This window comes from Ammospiza nelsoni, chromosome 8 (assembly GCF_027579445.1).
Source record: "Ammospiza nelsoni isolate bAmmNel1 chromosome 8, bAmmNel1.pri, whole genome shotgun sequence".
Taxonomy (NCBI): Eukaryota; Metazoa; Chordata; class Aves; order Passeriformes; family Passerellidae; genus Ammospiza; species Ammospiza nelsoni.
In genome coordinates this window covers 32,157,781-32,179,510 of record NC_080640.1, presented here as the reverse complement: position 1 = coordinate 32,179,510, position 21,730 = coordinate 32,157,781, and the positions used below count along the sequence as shown (strand labels likewise).

General features: G+C 44.9%; 1 protein-coding gene across 1 annotated transcript in view; it reads right to left on the bottom strand.

The window, feature by feature from the left end:
- Positions 1-1,386: 1,386 nt before the first annotated feature.
- The window catches only part of PTEN (phosphatase and tensin homolog), a 52,806-nt gene continuing 32,462 nt past the window's right edge, over positions 1,387-21,730 (bottom strand). The window contains exons 6-9 of the mRNA XM_059477620.1: positions 16,740-16,881; positions 14,242-14,408; positions 6,605-6,829; positions 1,387-4,985 (exon numbers count right to left, since the gene is read on the bottom strand). Of these exons, the coding sequence (XP_059333603.1) occupies positions 4,800-4,985; positions 6,605-6,829; positions 14,242-14,408; positions 16,740-16,881 (720 nt within the window). The 3' untranslated portion in view covers positions 1,387-4,799. The remainder of the gene's footprint in view (positions 4,986-6,604; positions 6,830-14,241; positions 14,409-16,739; positions 16,882-21,730) is intronic.

Genomic DNA, 21,730 nt, shown 5'->3' with positions numbered 1-21,730 from the left:
GAAAAATGAGCGTTTTTGCTTAGAAATCACATTTAGCTCATGGGGGCTGGGCCATGGGACTTTCAGTCAATGGGACAAGAGTGTAAAAGTCAAGTAAATACAATCCTCTGTCCACAGCACTTCTGTCTCCTGAGCAGAATCCCTTCATAGAGAGATGTCTGAATTTACAGAAACTCCTCATCATGTTGAACCCTGTTCAGACCACTCTCCTTTGAGCTTCCTGCCCTTCCTCTGCATCTTCCCACCCTAATTTCATTTTTTGGATGCAAACCAAGCTCAGTTGTCAATGTCAACATGCACTGACAGCTTGGGCAGCATCAGGTGCTGAGGTGCAAACCCTCACCTGTGGGCTCAGCCCCACCTGGCCAACAATGACCCCAAACCTCCCCTGTCCCACCAGAACTGGAGATTTTTGGAGATTCTCAGCCAAATGTGGGCCAGGGCTGGTGTTAGCAGCAGAGGGAAGGAAGGAGGAGTGACAAGAGCCAACTGAAGTCACCTCCCCATCCCTCTCACGCTCCTGCAGGCCCAGGGTAACCCTGGGATCAGGGAACTCCACCTAGGATTGGAATGCCACTTTAAAATCTGGCTTGGAAACAGCCAAACAAGCAGAAGAACCCCAGAATCACCTGCTTGACCTGTCCTGAGAGTGGACTTGATGATCTCAAAGGGCCTTTCCAGCCTCAACAATCCTGATTCTATAAGGAAAATGCATCTCCTCGTCAATGTAAAGCTACCTCAGGAAAAGAATTCTCAGGTGTGACTCAGGTCTCATTATGCAGCAGATGCAACATTACCTCATTTACAAGGTGAATTTTTAATTAAGTTGTCTTGGAGATGAAATAGAATCCCAGGATGGTTTGGGTGGGAGGGGACCTCAAAGCTCATCCAGTCCCATGGCAGGGACACTTCCACTGTCCCAGGCTGCTCCAAGGTCCAAAATCCAGCCTGGCCTTGGGCACTGCCAGGGATCCAGGGATCCCTGCTGGATCCAGCTGCTCTGGACACCCTGTGCCAGGGAAGGATTTCTTCCCAGTATCCCTTTGGCAGTGGGAATCCATTCCCCTTTTCCTTGTCATTAGTCCACCTCTCCTGCAGCTTCTCAAGCACGGGGGACAGGCACCACCACACTGCCTGCGTGGTTTGCTGCCCCAGGAGGTGCCCCTGCCCCTCAGCAGGACACCACAGTGAGGGTTTGAGATCCCTGCACACATCTGGAGTTCCACTGCTGCCCTGGTCAAACCTCTGGAACACAGCAGCCTTTGGAGCTGCAGCTCCTTCCAATCCCTGCATGCACAAGGAGCACCCCTGGCTCCAAATTCCACAGCTTTACAACGTCTCAGCTGTTTGCCAAGCTCAGAGCACTGCAATAAAACACCCACACAGTGACAAGAATGAGACTTTAATCAGTTTTAAGTGGAGTTTTAACACTAAGAGATAAAGGGTTGTTAAACACAATAACAAACGGACATCTGATTTGTATGAGGCATTATCCTGTACATGTCATACTTGGTTTTTGTGTATTCTCAGTTACACACAGAGCCACTGTTGCACAGCACAATAGTATTTGAAGAGGCTGAATCAGAGTAAGGCTGCTTAACAGACTGATTTTTTTTTTTTCTTTTAGTATCTATATATATATATGCTATATGAAAACAGACTGGAAAATTTGAAGTGGCAGAGAAAGGCAGCTCTGCCAGAACGCTGCAGTTGGAGCCCCTTTTAGTGCACAGTCCCACCCCATCCATCTGCATGCACGACACTTTCCAACAGTATTGAGAAGGTAAACGAGGCACTTCGTGGCAACCACAGGCATCGTTAACATATTGCACACATTTGCTAGCACTAAACATGGAACTTGCACACCAGCATCCTCTTTTTGGATTATTTCAAGGTGTTTTTTTTTGTTTTGTTTTGAATTTGGAAAGTTAATTTCGATGCTGCATGTAAACTCCACTTCAGTTTACAATGTGTGCCCCGGGGAGGAATCTGGAGGCTGATTTTGCACAGCTGCCCTGGAGGAGCTGTGGCAAAGATTTCCACTGGGGCTGCCCAAGCCCAGGGGATGCTTCAGGGCCTTTACAGTTAAGCTCTTACCAAAGTGATGCCTTCAAGTAGTTTCAGACACGTAAGCTCTTGCACATCCCAACAGGCTGAAGCCTACAGTCTGGAAACTCAAGGAAAGATTACCTACAGAATGCAGCTCAAGCTAATTATGAATACTGTCATAAATAAAGTTTTAGTAAGGACTCAAAAACCTTTCAGTCATAGCAATTCTTGTCAACTTCTATGGGGGTGGTAACTGAAATAAAGTATAGGAGAGTATGTATAATATATATTTATATATATAATATATATATATATAATGCCATTTTTCCATTTCCAATGACTACACCATAAAATGTAAGCAAGGCTTCTCAAAGACGTCGAAACATTAACAAAAAATTAAAAAAAAAAAAAAAAAAACAAAACCAAAAACCCTCATTCCAACCTTCACATTCCAAAGGAAAAAGAACAGTGCAAAAGCCCATCCTTGCGTCCTGATTCCCGATCCGGCGTCACCGACTGGAGCTGCACCATCCAATCCTGATTATCCAAAGTGGGACATGCAGCACTGCCAAGATCCCAACTCTACCCAAGCAGAGCACTTGGCTTGATTTAAGCACAAGACAACTTTCAACTGTTATAAACCAGACAGGGTGAAAACACGATTGGAAGGGTAAGAGTTAAAATTCCTGTTCCCAAGGGAAAACCACCTCCTGCTCGTCACAATGAGCACTGAGCCTTGATCCATTAAAGTCTAATTAAACCTGTAAGTCAGAACGTATTACCAGCTTTGTTACAAGTTAGAATCGTGAATCTGAGGAGCAGAATTGACCAACAGAAACCAGGTAAGAAAAAAAATAATTCTTTAAAAGCCCTTTACACCTTGGTTTACCAATTGTAATTAGTGGAAGCCCTGCCTTGTGTGGTTCAAATTCCAACCATTAATGCTGCTGTGCAGGGCTCTGACAGATCCCATTCACAATTCTGGCTGAGAACACAGCTCATGAACTTCCATGTCAGCACCAAGAAGTTAATTAAGAGAGGGAATGTGTGTAGTACACCCTAAAAAAAGCATCAATTTGGGGTCAGCTGTTCATGGCCCATTCCCATCTGGATGTGCCAGCAGCTGGACTCCTGAGCCACCCAATCATCCACCAGAAGCCAACTTTGAGCCCTACCCTAGGAACAAATAATCCAACACTGCCACTTGGCTTAGAAAAACAAGGTTGGGTGGGTTGAGAGGGGTTGTTTTTGACAGTAATGTATTTGGGACAAGTTCTGCTTTTTAATCTTCATTTACAGCGTTGAGAATTTACTGCAACACTGGTTTCCTGTCTCTGGTGTGTAATGTCCGTTTTTTAAACATTGCAGGTAATGAGTATTCAAGTAAAATTCCCTAACAGTTAATGACTTTTTTTTTTCTCTTAAAAAAAAAAAAAAGTGTGCAAAACTGCAAAACTCATTGTAATAGAATGTGTAAGGTCAAAGGGGTGGAACGGCTGACAGAGGTTTGATTGAATAAATGCATCAGAAATCTTCCAAACAAACACTAACCTGGAGAATCTCCAATGACATTTCCTGTGCACCATTACAAAATCTTTTTATATTCATGAGAGGGAAAAAAAAAAAATAAAGCTTGCAAGGCAGCACATGAAGTATTCACAGCAGGAATATGATTGAAAAACTACTAATATAAATGTAAGATGTTGACTGATGTTTTTGCACTAAGAGCATCTGACTTTTAGCACTGGCCTTGATTACACAGGAGATGGAGCAGCCACTACAATTCAGAAAAAAATCCCAATAAATCATTGTCTAATTTTGTAACCATTTTGTTTCAAGCTCTTACTTTAGTTGATAGCCTCCACATTTGTATGGTTAAGTCATTGTTGCTGTGTTTCCTTTTGCTGTTTTTTTGTTTGTTTTGTTTCTCGTGACCCCAATTCCTTGTCTCCCTTCATAGCGCGGGTCTCGTGGGTGTCGTGAAGGTTCATTCCTGTACCCCTAGACAGAATCACTCTCTCTAGCTGCCTTTTCTAGCACCATTACACTTAAAAAAAATGAAAAATGCACAAACAACAAGCAGTGACAGCGGCGACTCCTCACCCATTGTCCCGGATGAATTAGGGCAGCATGCTGAGGAAAGGTGCATGGAACAGCCGGACACGGTACACAGGCCACGCTCCTTTCCGAGCATCACCTTCCAGCCCCCATCCAAAAAACATGCATTAGAATGTAGGAAAAACCTTCTAGAAACATCTCTTAGCCAACTGCAGACTTTTCTGTTGCCACACAAGTGCAAAAAAAGGGGCAGGATGTGAACCTGTAAATATTTTTTTTTTTTCTTTTCGGTTTTTGAAACTTCGGTTGGTGACAGAACACAAAAGGAAAAATTCCTACGCATACACATTAGGTCTGTCTCCACTTTTATAAAACTGGAATAAAATGGGAAAGTGCCATGTTTATAGTTCCTAATTGAAGTTTTAATGTCCTTTGACACAAAAAGGTATATACATAAGAGCTACGTAACCTTTCTTTAACCCCCCCGACTGGACAAGTGTCAAACCCTGTAGATTTGTAGGGCAAAACAAGATTGGTCAGGAAAGAATTGTTCCTATAACTGGTAATCTGACACTATGTCCTTTTGCCATTTAGAAAGGTCCTCTTTTTTTTTTTCAGTTTATTCAAGTTTGTCTGTCTTCATGGTTTTTTGTTTTTGTATGGTTCTTTTTTATCTCTGATAAAAAAAATATTCAGACTTTTGTAATCTGCGTATGCTGATCTTCATCAAAAGGTTCATTCTCTGGATCAGAGTCAGTGGTGTCAGAGTATCTATAATGATCAGGTTCATTGTCACTAACATCTGGTGTTACAGAAGTTGAACTGCTAGCCTCTGGATTTGATGGCTCTTCTACTGTTTTTGTGAAAAATAGCTTCACCTGGGGAAGGAAAAAACAACATTTAAAAAGGGAACCCGGATTTAACTGAGCAATTTTTTAACAGCACAGGTCCTGGCTACCCTGAGTCACACCCCTGCTCCTCTCCCCAGAGAGAGGTTTGCCAGCCTCTCAATTCCACCCTGGCAAAGCAGCAGGGTTTTCCAGCCCAGCTGCAGGAATTGTGTCTGGCTGAGCGCTCAGGTGCTCCTGAGCTGCAGCAGCAGGACAGCCCAGCACACCCTCCTGCCTTCCCCACCTCCCAGAGCACCAGAGATTGCAGCAAGAGAGCACAGCAATGAACAAAACCCTCTCTAATGGGTGATTCCTGTGTGGGAAGTCTGATCCAAGCAATACTCCAAACAGCTGTGACCATCACCTTCAAGTGAGCTCTGGCTGATCTTTTGTGAGGAAGTCAGAAAATGCTGCAATTCTTACAAATGCCTTTTAATGTTTAAAACACTGCTGGCAATGGCTCATACTCCCCAGAGCTAAAGTGCCAGGGTTAGTAAGGCATTCCCAGAATCCCAGGACAGCTGGGCTTGCAGAGACCTCTGGAGATGATCCAGTCCAAGCCCCTGCCCAGGCACAGGAGCACCTCCAGGTGAGCTTGGGATGAATCCAGAGAGGGAGACTCCACACCCTGCCCAGGCAGCTGCTCCCGGGCTCTGCACACTCATGGGAAGAATTTCTTCCTCGTGTTGAGGTGGAATTTGTGTTTAATTTACGGCCTTTGCTTCTCACCCTGTCACTGGAGCAGTGACAAACAGAGCCTGGCACCCTCTGCCAGCCCCTGGAGATGTCTGTGTGGATTGCTGGGATCACCCTCAGCCTTCCCTGCTCCAGACTGACCAGGCCCAGCTCCTGCAGCCTCTCCTCATCAGAGAGATGCTGCAGAGCCCAAATCATCACTGTGGCCTCTTCTGGACCCTCTCCAGCATCTCCTTGTCCTTCTTGAGCTGCAGAGCCCACAGCTGGACACAGCACTCCAGGTGTGCCTCACTGGGCAGGGCAGAGGGGCTGGATCCCTCCCTGACCTGCTGGCCATGCCCTTCCTGATGTCCCCAGGACCATGGAAGGTTCTTCCTCATGTTGAGGTGGAACTTGTGATGTATGGCCCCTGCTCCTCATCCTGTCACTGGCACCACCTCTGCCAGTCCCTGGAGATGTCTGTGTGGATTGCTGGGATCCCCCCTCAGCCTTCCCTGCTCCAGACTGACCAGGCCCAGCTCCTCTCCTCATCAGAGAGATGCTGCAGCCCCCAGATCATCCTTGTGTCCCCCTGTGCTTCCCATGGAACAGGCACAGCTGCAAACCAGCTCAGGAGCTCAGTGTGCCCAGACCACAGCTCAGGCAGGGAAGATGGCACCTGGTCAGAGCTCTCCCAACCTCTGATGGCTTTGACAAACATGGAACAACCTGAAGACTTCAACCCCAGCCTCTCAACATGCATCAACTCCCCAAAAAGCAGATAAAAGCACAAAGCTCAAAGCTTTGCTAATTGATGGCAATACCAACACATGAACTCAGCTTCTACACAGCAGTTTCACATGGTCCCTCCAAAGGCAAGACAAACAAATCATGCAGCTTTTCAGCTTTGTTCACACATAAAATATACTGACCTTGAAGTTTGGAGAGAAATATCTGTTGGCTTTGTCTTTATTTGCTTTGTCTAGATCGTTTTTTGTTAATGTAAGGATTAAATATTCCTTATCATTATCTGAGCGCTCTGTACTGAAAATACCATCGAGTTCCTGATCTGCAACTAGACTTCCATTTTCTACTTTGTCTGAATTTTCATCCAGTCCTATGAAGAATGTATTTACCCAAAAGTGAAACATTTTGTCCTGGGGGAGGAAGAAGACAGAAAACAAGCTTGTTTTAGTATTCACTAATGGCACGTTAATTAGACTGCTATCAGCATCTGGTCAAAAACAGATTTGGAATATCAGGCAAAACTTGCTTGGACAACAGTATGGCATTTGTTACATTGCATGCAAAGACATTTTCACCACATCTCCTGGACACAACACAAAAATCTGCATTCATCAAGCTCAATTTTTACCAATTAAGCTTTTAGAAGTCACTCAGAGAGCTAAGCTTAAAACTATCATACCTGTAATAAAAGCAGACGGTAATAAATTCAATAAACTTAAACTTAGATTTTTTTTGCTCACAACTTGCCAAGCAATTCCTAAACCCAAGAAATAACCTGTGTGAACCAGCTGAGGTGAGTAATACTGAATCTCCCCTGTAACAGAAAGCTTCTCTTGTTTTTATACAGAAATAGCTACAACTGAGCAAAACCACAAATCAGCCAAGGATTCTTGGGTGCTTTGCTGAGCAGCACTGAGAGCAAGGCAGAGCCAGTGCCTGCTGGCCAGCAGGAAGGTTTTAGGGACAAGCCAAGGCAGCTGAAGGATGTTCAGCCCAAGCAGAAGTTGACAGATGACCTTGAGCAGTTTGAGTCTCCACTCTGCCACAGCCCTGACTGCACCACAGATCCTGAAGATTTCTGCCAGCCCTGAGCTGCTGTTTCCAAGGGCAGCTCTCCCTGGCACACCAAACTCTGACACTGGCACAAGGTCAGCTCTCCTTGCCACACCAAACCTCTCCCTCTGACACTGAGCTACCTCCACTTGCTCTTTACACACAAAATCTTCTCTGTCACTCTGATGTGCCTTTTCAGGCTCAAGATCCAAGGTGTAAATGGTCAATTCTTCCCACAAGGGTCACTATTGCTGCTCAAGCTGCAGGGAAAGGAAGCCACTGCAGAACCTAACATTCCTCGGTATTACACAGAACACAAACTCACTCCTTCTGAGCTAACTCACATATTTTGGTTTACCAAGGAGCTCTAATTCCAGTTTCTTACTGGAAAATTCACATCCTGCCCTATCTTCCCATTCATCTCTGCTGGTAAGGATGCAGGGGGGAAATCAGAGGTGGAACAGAAGTGGTTCCAGTGTGTGTGACACAGGCAGGCCTCCTGCTGAAGGCACTTTGGCACCAGCAAAATACCACAGGATTTTCCTGAGCCAATGAAAGAAGGCAGGGAGGAGCTGGACTACTTAACTCACACTCATCCTCCTCAAAAATTTATTTCAGCAGGATACTGGGAATTCACAAGTGTCCCTCTCTGCCAAAGGTCAGCAGACTCATTTTCAGTATTTTAGGTAAAGCCTACAAACCACTTCCAGCTTGTCTGCATTTTTGTAAGCACCTGAGAGACCCCAGGACAGAAATTAAAAATCCAGCCAGGAACACTTCTGGTAGCTGAGTTCCCCACTTCTCTCCAGCACTTTGGGAATCAAATCTAGCAAATGAGTTGTTTGGGGAGTCTAAGAGATGTTTCCCAGTGCCACTGAGTCCCTCCAAGCCACCCCACTCTGAAGAAGCCTTGCTGGAGCCCTTCCATGGGAGGCAGCAGTTAGCAGGTTCTTGCTTACAAATTTCACACCCTCCTCTTTCCCCAAGAAAAGCCTTAAAAATGCCCTGCCTGGGTCTGGGGTTGAGGATGAATATCCTGGCTTCACTCTGCTGATGTCTCTGTCCCAGAGGAAGAAGCAGCAGACAAAATCTCTGTGAAGACCAGCTCAGGGTACCCCAACCCAGGTTTCTCCTCACCCACACAGTGAGTCCCTCAGAAAGAACTCCAAAGAGGTGAGAGGTTCACTCCTGCCCAGGTCACAGCAGAGACAAGCAGCACTTTGCTGCTGAAACCCCTCTGGTGCCACAGGAGAGGCCCCTGGGTGGGATCAGTGCCAGCAGCAGGCACAGTTCTGTCATGCCTCACCTTCAGCTCCATGAGTGCAGAGCCAGGAGGGATTTACTTGGAACTTTAAGGGCTGGGGGGACTCAAAACCTCTCCCTAGACAGCTTTTAATCTCTGTTCCTTGGGACAAATTTGCAGAGGTCCTCAGGGACTCAAACCAAACACTACAACTCAGCTGAGCTGGTCATTTCTCCTTTTATCTCCCTCCAGCTTTTTAAAACATCAAGTTGTTTTCCTTTCCTTCCCACTGCACAACTTAATTAGCCTAATAAACTGAGTTCATGGGTCTTGGAACATGGCATGGCCACTCAAATTAAGGGAAGTCTTGGTCATGTTTTTTGGAATTAGTTCTTAAGGCTGATAAGTGTGTCACTGTTTTCACTGAAGAGCAAATCCATTATTCAAAGTGAGGATTTAGCTGAAGCATCAGGACCCAAGATATTTCATGAGAGACAAGGAGGAAAGATGATGTAATATGGGCCAAAGATAGGAATTTTAAAAATCAAGGCATGAACTGAACTCAGGCTTTATATAGCAAATCAAAATACCAGACCAAGTGCTCACATAACACAAGTTAATGAATAGACTTCTGAAAAAAAAAAAGTATTAGAGACTGTTTTTCAATGTGTTTTGCTTCACTTCCAGTTACATCACAGACATCTGTCTTAAAAAAAAAATAAACCACAGATGTACTTCTTCCCATAACCAAATCTGTGCCATAAATCTCCAGTGCAGTATCAGCTGAGACAGAGGCTGATTTAATCCCACAATGCTTGTCCCCACCTTGTGCAGTGTCTCAGACTGACAGAAAAACACTCTCCACTCTAGAGCTGCTCTCTGGCTGCAGACTGGGATCCAAATCCAAGATTTAAGCATCAATCAGGAGTTCCCATGTCCTGCTGAGAGTTGAATTTTGCAGAGATCCCCAGGCAGTCCCAGTGACTCTGCAGCACCCGCTGAGGGGCTGGGGATGCTCTCCAAGAATGGGATCTTGGTTCAGCCTGTTCCCCTGATGGAACTTCCTGTACCATTTTGCAGATCAACACTGAGTCCTTCTGACATTTTCAGAGTTCATTCCTCAGCGTTTGCTAAACAGCAACTGCCCAAAGTCTTGCTGAACTCTGCAGCAGAACTTATCTCTAGGCTTGAGAGATGAAATGCAACTGCTCAAACAATGCTGTCAGCCCTCCCACGCTGGAGTCTGGGGATAAAACACCACTGACTCTCACAAATTAAACCCTCATCAACATTTCCCTCTCATTTCTACTGGGAGGACTCCCAAAAAAAGGTCTCCTCCAGCCCCAGGCTCTGGAGGCAGCAAGATGAGGAGATTTCTGTATTATTTTTAAACAGGCTCCCATTGAACCGAGTGATCTAAGGATACTCTGAAATACTTTCAGATTATCATGTCAACATCAATAACTGGAAGAAAAAGGCTTTGCAGGGATCCATGGAAGCAAAACCAGAGGAAAAACTACAAAAAAACCCCAGCAAAACTACAGCAGCAGTCTGAGATGGAAGAACAGTCAAGCTACAAGAAAAAGCCATGTTCAAAAAAGAAAATCTCCCAAATTACAAACTTCTACCCATCAGAAATTCATCCACAGTCACAGCACTTGAGCCCCAAGCCATTTTGTTCTCATGTGGGCATGCATTTCATTCTTGAAAGGAAGTAGCTACAGCTCACTGAAGAAACAGTCTGAGGATAAAGTAAACAACTTGATTAGACAAGAAAAGATCAAGAGCTGGGGACTTCCTAACTGATGCCAGGTGGCAGAAACCATGGAAGGGATGAACTTTTTCAAGGCTGTCAGCCCTGTACCAATGATCCTGTGGCTGAAGTCAGCTCCTAAAAGCCACTGAATTTGCCTAAATTAACTTTTGCCATTAAAAGAAAGAACACGTGGCTGCTTTAAATCTCACTCCGACTCTGCACTGTTAGGTGTTTGCAGTCATTTAGGTTTGGTCTGGTTTATGGACAATGATTTTATCCAAAATTGAGGAGGGCCCTCCTCACAGAGAGCTCTGCAGATAATGCTGTCCTTCAAAGAATTGGGAAATTTGGGAGCAAATACAGGTGAGGGAATCTGGGGCACTTCAGCTGAGGTCAGTGTTATCAAACACCAAACCAGAGCCAGGGCAAAGATTTTCTTCATCTCCAGAGATGGGACACAGCTATTCTCCAGCCTGAGGTTTAGAATGGATCAGGAATTACACTTTTAATTGATATTATTAGGTTTTTTATAATGCTAACGTTAAAATGCAGACTGGTCAATATGTGAGGTCTTTAAGGATTGGTAAATTTGGAAGCAAATACAGGTGATAATTGATATTATTTAATTGATATTATTAGGTTTTTATTATGCTAAAGTTACAATTCAGACTGGTAATATGTGATGTCTTTAAGGACTGGTAAATTTGGGAGCAAATACAGGTGATAATTGATATTATTTAATTGATATTCCTGGGTTTTTATTATGCTAAAGTTACAATTCAGACTGGTCAATATGTGATGTCTTTAAGGATTGGGAAATTTGGGAGCAAATACAGGTGAGGGAATCTGGGGCACTTCAGCTGAGATCAGTGTTATCAAACACCAAACCAGAGCCAGGGCAAAAAGTTTTCTTCTTCTCCAGAGGTGAGACACAGCCATTCTCCAGCCTGAGGCTCAGAATGGATCAGGAATTACACTTTAAATTGATATTCCTACGTTTTTATGATGCTAAAGTTACAATGCACACAGGTCAATATGTGATGTTTTTAAGGATTGGGAAATTTGGGAGCAAATACAGGTGAGGGAATCTGGGGCACTTCAGCTGAGATCAGTGTTATCAAACCAGAGCCAGGGCAAAGATTTTCTTCATCTCCAGAGATGGGACACAGCTATTCTCCAGCCTGAGGTTTAGAATGGATCAGGAATTACACTTTTAATTGATATTATCAGGTTTTTTATTATGCTAAAGTTAAAATGCAGACTGGTCAATATGTGAGGTCTTTAAGGATTGGTAAATTTGGGAGCAAATACAGGTGATAATTGATATTATTTAATTGATATTATTAGGTTTTTATTATGCTAAAGTTACAATTCAGACTGGTCAATATGTGATGTCTTTAAGATTTGTTTAGCAACCTGTAATCTGCTAACAGAAAATCTGTGAAGAACAAGAACCAGTGGCAGGAAACAGACTTACAATTTCACTTTTCATAAATCTGGTTAATAAACTAGAATCTCTGAAAGATAAGGTGCTGTTGCTCCTAATTATGGTGCTCCTCATTAATGAGGTGATCACTGCATAAGGGGATCTTTAAAATATCAGTCTCCCCAGTGGAGGGCCTTCATTTTTGGGTAAAGTTGTGCAGATAGTTGATGCAGAAAAGGAAGGACAGGGAAATGTGCTCAGTTTGAGCCAAGGTAGCATCCTCTGGCACCAATGTTCCCCTCTGCCCTGTTCTCACCTCACTCACTTTATGCAAGGACCTTGTGGAAGGATCAGCTCCTGAGCTTGCAGCAGAGCTAAGGGAGGTGATCTTATCACAACTGTGGAACATCTCACACCTATTTTCCTCTGTCCTCCATTCATACTGAAAGCTGAGACAATAAGACACTTGATTCAACAGATATTTTAGAGAGATTATCAAGGTGTTTTTTTTAACTAGGTGATGAAGGAGCAGTTTCCATCTCAGAAAAGTTTGCAGATGTGAAAAGAACCATCTTCATCATTGCTTTGGCTCTACCAGGCCAAAAACACTGAGAAACTGAGCACCTCTGCACTACCTGTAATCCACAGAACCCAAACAGTTTGGGTATTTGATAAGAATAGACAAAAAGGAAAAAAAAAAAAAAACCAAAACCAAAAAAAAACCCAAAAAAACAACCAACCAGCTACTGAGAAATGACAAAGATTCTTCAGAAATGAAACCACAATCTGACTCTGAAATGAAACTCCAGCACAGTAATGCTCCTGCTGTGGTTCTGCACTTCTAGACACTCCTGAGGACCCAGCTCATACTGCAGAAACTGTGGGTGCTCATGAGGGGCTCTCACTGCAGAGTCTCTGCATCTCAGTGCTCTCTCCAGGGGTAAAACAAATTTTAAAACAAATCTCCAGGGGTCAAACAAAACAGCAGCTTGTTCCTGGGGCTGCAAGCCAAGATCCTGAGGTGCACACTGGTAGTGCAGGGATGGGCAGGGCAGCACAGCACTTCCATCAGGTCTGGCTGCACTCCATGTGTTACTGGAGATGGCAAAGGACAACAAACTCACAGCTCAGATAGGAGAGGGGAGATAAATGTCTGAGATGTTGGGGCTTTGCCTCAGCTCCCCACTGCATCCCTCATGTTCAGCCCACAGCACTCATCTGGGTGCTCCTGCAGAAGTCTCTTCTCAGAGCTGCCTGCTTGCATGTCAATAAGCTCAGCTTTGAAACTGAATTTCTACTTTGAAAATGCTTTTACTGCACATAACTGCACTGAGCAACTAAAACATCTCCTCAAACAGGCAGAGAAGGAAAACAGGGCCACCAAGGAACTGTCCAGAAACTTCTGCAGACAGCAGCAGCTGAATTAAACCTGTTCACACAAGCAAGCCCACACAACAGTGTGCATGTTCACTCACACTGGCAGCTACAACCTGTGTGCACAGCTCTGAGTGATGTTACCTCATCACTTCTCTTCTCCTGGTCCACTTGAGCATTTCTTCCTTTTAGGAATTCACTCACTGAATGTTCTGAAGTTTTCTAACCTCCACTCATCAGTGATGAGGAGTTTTAAAGAGCAAATATCAAGGTAGCCTTTAATCAGCACAGTCTCAGTTTTCACTCTGGTAGATCCAAAGTGGCTCCACAAGCACCAGAACTTCAAGAATTCAGCTTTAAGAACTGGCTGACTTTGGTTTCAAAGTAAGTCCTAGGTTAATTTATTTTTTTTTCCATAACTGAGACCCTAATAAAACCCTCAGCTCAGAGGGAATTCTTTAAGCCTCTCATGTCAAGGCACTGCAGCTGGGAACAGAGAGGTGGTGAAGAGATTGCAGAGATACTTTTACAAAGTGCGTGGGAACTCAATTATCTCAGAAATTCAGCTAAATTTGACAGATGAGTACAAATCAGCCAAGAGCACAGACAGGATCTTCTGTGCCTGCTCAAACCTCAGGAAAATTCAGTGAAGAAAACAGCTGGAGTTAACTTGCTCAGTATGCAAGTCTATTTTTAGAAGGTGAATGTTTCTTCCTCAATTAGATTACTCACTACTACCCAAAAGACTGCAATACAGACCTCAGGATCATTTTTACCCAACCTTTGTACTTAATCTCACAACTCCAAAAACATCCAACTTTCATTTTGTGGTCCACTGGCTCCTTGGGAAAACCAGACATCAAAGAATTAAATGTCATGATTACATCCCTGAAAAATAACCAACATCCCAACCCTAAAGCATCAGGGGCTGGCTTGACAACATTTTTCAGAAAAAAGCAAAGAAACCAACCTTTTTCAACATCTTGTTCTGTTTGTGGAAAAATTCCACTTTGATATCACCACATACAGGCAGAGGTTGGGGGAATTCAAAGTACATGTACTTGTCTTCACGTCGTGAGGGTCCTGAAGGGGAGGTGAATATCTTTACCTTGAGCTGGTACACCACAAACTGAGGATCTGTGGGACAAAACACAGTGGCACTTGGTGAGAAAAACCTCCAAAGTGGCAAAAAAAAGCACAACATTGGTAGCAGAAATAAAATCGTGAGCTGTGATGTTTTCAAAGTTTGCTAAATTTCTCTTAAGGGTTTGACACCACAGGGGATCAAACTTTGCCAGCTGCTACTGGAAACAGCCTTGAGACTTCTGTCCTTCATGGCAATACTTTCAGGCCACCAGGGAGTTCCTAAAATGTTATTTCTTTTTAATAGAATGATTGTAAAATGTGAATTACTTGACTGTTCCTTGCATTTTCCCCCTCCTCTCTACTGCACAGAATAAAGTGAGAGGTTTTATTCTCTCTCACCTTTTTTTCCAGTTGTTGGCTGGTCATGTCAGCACAAACTGACTCTACTCTTACACAAATAAAGTAAAACAAGGACAAAACTGAACTGAAAACCCATCAGAAGAGCCTAAGCTGGTCCTGTAAATCACCAGCACCAGAGAAGTGCCAGCCATGGCATCACTTCCCCAATTAAATCTGCAGGGGTAACACTGAAATTAAATAAAAGGGGGTTTTGGTCCAGTTTAGGAAGAGGTGCTTTGGAAATGGTCGGGACAGACACAGTCCTGTAGAGCTGCTGAAAGGGCCAGTGATGAAACCATTACTGGCAGGCTCAGAGAATCCCAGGATGGTTTGGGTTGGAAGGGACCTTAAATCCCATCCATTCCCACCTCTGCCATGGGCAGGGACACCTTCCACAGTGCCAGGCTGCTCCAAAGCCCCAAAATCCTGGCCTTGGGCACTGCCAGGGATCCAGGGGCAGCCCCAGCTGCTCTGGGCACCCTCCCAGGGAACAATTCCTTCTAAATTTCCCCTCTGCCAGTGTCAAGCCATTCCCCCCTGTCCTATCACCACAGCTCCTATTACAGGTCCCTCTCCAGCTTCCCTGTAAACCCTTCAGAGCCTGGAAGGTGCTGTGAGGTCTCCACACACCCTTCTCTTCCTGCCCTTATCTCCCTCAAACCCTCAGAGCTGTGAAACTCTGTCAGCCCCTCATTCTGCCCCAGAGGCTGGGCTCTGCCCTGTCTGTGCCTTTAGAGCAGCACAATGATACCAAGGAAGGCAGAGTCAAAGTGACCAGGTTGGTAAAATTACTCCCAACACAGCTAAAGACACAACACCATCAATTTCACATTCTGAAAAATCACTGAGAACTCCACAGAAACTTAAAATATTGCAGCATAAAACTGCTGAGCTTTGCAGTTATTTATCTTCTCAGGTGCTTGGGCAATCTGTTGTATATGTCCCAACATCCTCCCATGGACACACAAGTCAGCACTCACTTGAGCAGTTCAGCCTCAAAAATACAGCCCAGTTCATCCAAAACATGAAATAAGTGGTAACTGCAGAAATCTGTGACCTCCACACGGGGATTTTGGCAGAGGTTCCTCCCTCCCTCCTCCTGTACAGGCTGACAAGCTGCCCCATTGTTTCTTGTGTGTGTTACATGTTCAGGTACTGTCTCACAACAATATTAACAGGGCAATTTTAATCAAAGCCACAGGAGGCACTGGAATTAATTACACATTGCTGTAATCCCCAAAGCAAAACCAGCAGAATTTTTCCACCACCAAAATCCAAGCACGCAACACAAGGCAGTGACTGCCCTGTAACACAGCAGAATTTGTTTTTGCATTTCAAAACTTCCCCAAATCTGCTGTTCCTCACTAACACAGTGTATCAGCAAATGAGATTAATCATTTACAGGTGTATTAATGCTTTAGAAAGCTCCACATAAAGCAAAGTTTATTCCAGAGTTAATTAGGTATTTACCCAGTTGATTTTTTTGATTCATTTTTTTTTTTTTCTTTTTTGAACATCATGGGAAGAATGATGTTGCTGCATTGGAAGCCAACATGCCATTAGGCAAATGTTTTGCAGCAATTCATGTTTCCCAAGAGCTGCTGTGTTAAAAAAAAAATAAAAAAGGAGGTTTTTCATAAAAGTGAGGAACAAATACCCAAATATACATAAAATGGTGGAGTGGATGTGGCACTCAGTTGGGTGACAAGGGGAGGACTGGGCACAGACTGGACTCAATCTTGGAGATATTTTCCAGATGGAATCATTTATTTTCAAACTATTAACACACTTGCATGTAGTAAAATAGTCATGAGTGCTTCACAACCTACACCTGGGAGATCCCAGAGCACACAAAACCAGCAGATTTTGGATTGTGAGGTGCTTCCATGTGATTTCCTCCAAGATGTGTAGCTCTGGGTGCCACCACCCCATCCCAAATGCCACCAGGCTCCCTGGCAGAGGTGAAGGGCTGCTGGTACTTACTGCAAGTTCCGCTGCTGAACATGGGAATTGTTTCAAACATCATCTTGTGGAACAGCAGTGCCACTGGTCTGTAATCCAGGTGATTCTTTAACAGGTAGCTATAGTAGTACACGTAGCGTCTCTGACTGGGAATTGTCACTCCCTAAACAGAGGGAAAACAAGGGTTAAAATCCTTGGAGCAGCATCACTCAGGGGTTCCTGCCCATCACCTCCAGCCCAAAGAGCTTTTTTGGGGATGGAGAACAAAAAATGTTTAACAAGAGGTGCCTTGAACATACTCTGAGCAGCACCCAGAGCAGGGCACTGCTCTGCCAGGTACTCAGGGCATGGAGCCACCAGGAAAGGCTGAGGGATTTGGGATCCTTCAGCCCCAAGAGGAGAAGCTTTGGGGTGACCAAACTGTGGCCTTGCAGTACCTGAAGGGGCCAACAAGAAACATGGAGAAGGAACCTGGACAAGGGGGAATGGCTTCCCACTGCCAGAGGGGATATTGGGAAGAAATCCTTCCCTAGGATGGTGGGCAGGCCCTGGCTCAGGGCGCCCACAGAAGCTGTGGCAACCCCTGGAAGTGTCCAAGGCCAGCCTGGGATAGTGGAAAGTGTCCCTGACATGGCAGGAGAGCTGGAACAACCTGGTTCCTGCTCATCACCTCCAGCCCAAAGAGCAGCTCAGTCACTGCTGAGCAGCACCCAGAGCAGGGCTCAGGGCACGGAGCACCTCTGCCACCGGGAAAGGCTGAGGGAATTGGGATCCTTCACACCAAAGAGAAGCTTTGGGGTGACCAAATTGTGGCCTTGTAGGACCTGGAGGGGCTGCAGGAAACATGGAAAAGGAACCTGGAGTGACAAGGACAAAGGGGAATGGCTTCCCACTGCCAGAGGAAGCTGGTGAGGCTCTGGCACAGGGTGCCCAGAGAAGCTGTGGCAGCCCCTGGAAGTGTCCAAGGCCACCCTGGGATGTCCCTGACATGGCAGGAGAGCTGGAACAACCCAAACCCTTCTGTGATTCTGTGCTCTCCAAACACCCATGTCCAGCAATGAAGCAAAGAATGCAGATTTTTCTCATTTCTTAAAAACAAACACCACAGACAGCCTGAGGGTCATGTCAAAAATAGGCTCATGCTGCTGCTTTTTTGGGGATGGAGAGCAAAAAATGTTTAACAAGAGGGGCCTTGAACATACTCAAACTTTAAAGCATCACTATATTTAGGAATTCTAAAATCTACCACTACAGGAATTACATTTTGACAGGACTTTAAGTCAAAAGACTAATGTTTGCTAATATCACAGTACTCAAGCCTGGTGCTGCCTTCTCTTTACAAAACATCCTGGAATATTTTCCCAAAAATGTGGAAAGTTTCACTAAAACAGGCCCAACAGCCCAAAGTGTTCAAACCCTGAGGTAAACATTTGCCTTGACAGCATAAAACCTAAGAATGTTTTTATTACTGATTTTAAATCAGCTCAAAGCTTCAAATAAGGGAAAATTTTCAAAGCTTTCAGAGCCAATACTTTCAAGTAAAATTAATAGAGATGAAAAATTGTTTCATTTCCCAGAAAATGCATTACATGGTCTAGAACAACCTGTAACTGCAGACTTGCAACAGCATCAGTAAGGAATCTTTCTGATTAAAGCTGAAGGTGGAATTGGAATAAACTGGAGATAAACAAAGATTTTTCATACACAAATCTGGCAGCATTTGGTGACACAACCTAGACCTCATATTCCTATAAACTTTTAGTTTCGCCTCACAACAGCCAGCAGCTAAGAGTGCTTTTAATTTAGTAAATCTCTATTATGCACACATGAAAATAGCCACTTCCTGCCATTTGTTTTTAAATGTTGATTATTATGTCTCCTTATCACTTGAGCTGCTTCTAAACTACACAAAAGCCCTTTCCCTGCAGCACTTGCACAATGACCTTCCCAAGCAGCCTTGTACACTGGCTGCTTTTGGCTCACATGTCCCCAGTGCTTATCACACCCACTCCTTAAGGGAGCTCTAAAGTTCTCCTTCCTGGGATCTGAGCAAATCCCAGCCCCAGCAGAGCTGGCCAGGCTGCCAGGAAAGCACAGAGGTGAGGAGAACACATTCCTGCCTGCCCAGAGCTTCCTCAGGCCATAATGGATGTGTCCTAAGGAAAAACCCAGCACAAGCAAGGCTGGGACCAGAACAACTTTCACACTGAGAGTCCAAACCACAGCAAAGCCAGATCTTGTCCAACAGGGCAGTTTTAGCCCTCCAGCCACAGTTTGACTCCCTGGAGACACAGCTTTAGATCCTGAGACCCTAAAACCCTAAAAGCAGTCCCACTGAGGCAGAACTCTGAGTTCTCCATTTCCAGAGGTCTGAATTCCAAGCAGAACACTTTCCTAACAAGCTAACAATATTCCATGGGGTGCAATCAAGCAGCACTCACTTTTACTCCAGAAAAGTAAGGACAGGGAAGTAGTTCAAGCTTGTATTTCCCATCTATCACCACAATTTTTAAGTGGAAGTGAGATAAACTCCTCTGGTCCCTATGCAAGAGCTTCCCAAACATTGTCAGGTTCTCCTCTCAGTGTAGCACAGGCAGGACCATGAAGAACAAATATTTTGGAAACAATATTCCCTTTAGGATACAGCCTGCTGTGAGGGTGAAGCTGCAGCCTCAGAGCAGCAGGTTTGGCACCTGAGCATGGCCCCAAACAGACACCACAAGTGATGAGCCCTGACACCAGACATGGGAACTCTGCCCTGCTCACAGGGTCATTCTGAGGCTTCCTCACACAAACTAATTGGGTTTCACTTCCTCTTCTCTTACAGCAACACCACAGAAACACAGCATGCTCTGGGCTGGAAGGGATTTAAAGCCCATCCAGTGTCACACCATGGGCAGGGACATCTTTCACCGTGCCAGGTGGCTCCAAACCCCAATGTCCAACCTGGCCATGAACACTTGCAGAGCTCGAGGGGCAGCCACAGCTGCTCTGGGCACTCCCAACCCTCTCAGGGCAGAATTCCTTCCCAATATCCCATCTGAATATCCCAGCGTGCAGCCATTCCCCTTGTCCTGTTCTCCAGGCCCTTGTACAGAGTCTCTCTCCATCTTTCTTATCAGCTCCTTCAGGTACTGAAAGGCCACAATTAGGTCAACCCAAGGCTTCTCCAGGCTGAAGAACTCCAATTCTCTCAGCCTTTCCCCATATGAGAACTCTTAGGAGCCACCCTTGAAAATAAAACTCCATGGTGCTCAAAGAATGCTCCTGAGTGGATCATCTCTGATCCCTCTCCACAGAGCTGCTTTCCAAGCCTAATCCTCACCACAAAACCCTCCAAGGCACAGGCAGGAATGAATAAAGACCTTTTCCAGCTGTGGGAAGGTAAGCTGCCAGCCTTTGTCACCACAGTAGTGTCATATCTACCATATGAAAAAAGTGGGATAAACTAAGCACTTCAAACAGCAGCAGCTCCTTTAGAAGACTTTTTGGGGGTTTACTTCTTCCAAATATTGGTCTTTATCCCATTTCAGCAAAGCCTTTGTCTCCTTTGGGTCACAAGGAAAAGTCACTCATGTTCTGCAGCGGTGGAGCCAGACAGACACAACCATGCAGCTCACACTTCCTAATCTTCACCACTCCCTTCTTCTGACTAAGCTCCCCCCACTACGAAGAATTTCAGAAGCCAACAGAGGCAGCTTGTGGAGGAAATAAAACACCCCAGGAGAGGGTTTGCTCAGAGACAGCCTGGCCTCTGCCATGTCTTGTTGCTCAGCACAAAACCAGCAACTCTGAGCCTCACTCCACCAACTCTCACTTGATGGTGCAAAGGCCTCCCTGGAGCTGCTTTTCCCAGCAGGCACTTGGGAAAATCTGGCTCCAGAAGTACTCAGGGCTGTGCTCTTGGCCAATTAGTCACACTTCCTCTTGCAATTACACTCACACTTCCTGCCAGCACAGCAGCACTCTGCTCTGAGCTTCAATGGCAGCAGGGATTGGAGCTGAGCTGCTCTCAGCAGCTACAGGTGCAAAGTTGTCCTTGCTTTAAACCAAGAAAATCTGTCCTTATTAAAGCCAGCTTTCCTTTATCATAGCTATGTTGGCCCAAAAAGAAAGAAAAAAGGCATTTTTTTGCTCCTTTGTGCAAACAGCTCTTTTGATGCCTCATTGACTTTGAATTGAGGAAGTCAGTTCTACAAAGGTGTGGTGAAATATCAAATCAGAGAGCAGCACTTGACATATAACACTGAAATATGGGCCACAAGGGAAGGAAAGGCTCCAGAAACCTGCCCTGCAATATCTGTTTATAAACACTACTGAAGGATTATGTGAATCACATGCTGCCCACTGGCCACAGCAAGATAACCAAGCTCAAGTAGAGCTGGGAAGGGAAAAAAAATCAACTCTTGCAGTAGAGACACTGAAACCAAAACAAGTTGCTGGTTACAGACAGTATTTACAGTCAGGTAAACAAGGCTCTCCCTGCTCCTGTTTACTGAGCTCTCCCTCCCCTCCAAGATGCCCAAGGGCACTGACAAACACCCAACTTGCAGTAATACAACCTTCTTTTCATGAAGGGAAACTGAGGCACAGCATTTCACTGTACAGTTTTCATGCTGCTTTATCCAGCTCTGGAGATAACCCTTATCAGCAGGAGTAATCTACTCTGTTTATTCAGCACACTGCTCATTCCTAGCCACTCTCATGCACTTTTACCAAAAGCCATAAAGTTTTGATGGGAAATCTTGATCTTGACACCACAACCAGCTCAGCACATGGAATAACATCTCCACCTTGTCAGCAGAGCAGACTGAGGAGTTTTACTCCTTCCAATGAAATAACAGCCATATTCTAAAATTCTTAATGTGACATTTATGCTCTCAAGAGCCTTCAGACACAAAGCTCTTCTTATTGGAGACCAACACACTGAAATTAATACTTTGTGTAAATTCTGCAGGAGCAGAGAGAGCTCTGTGCTTGAGGAGGTTGGAACTGGCCTGCAGGGATGAACC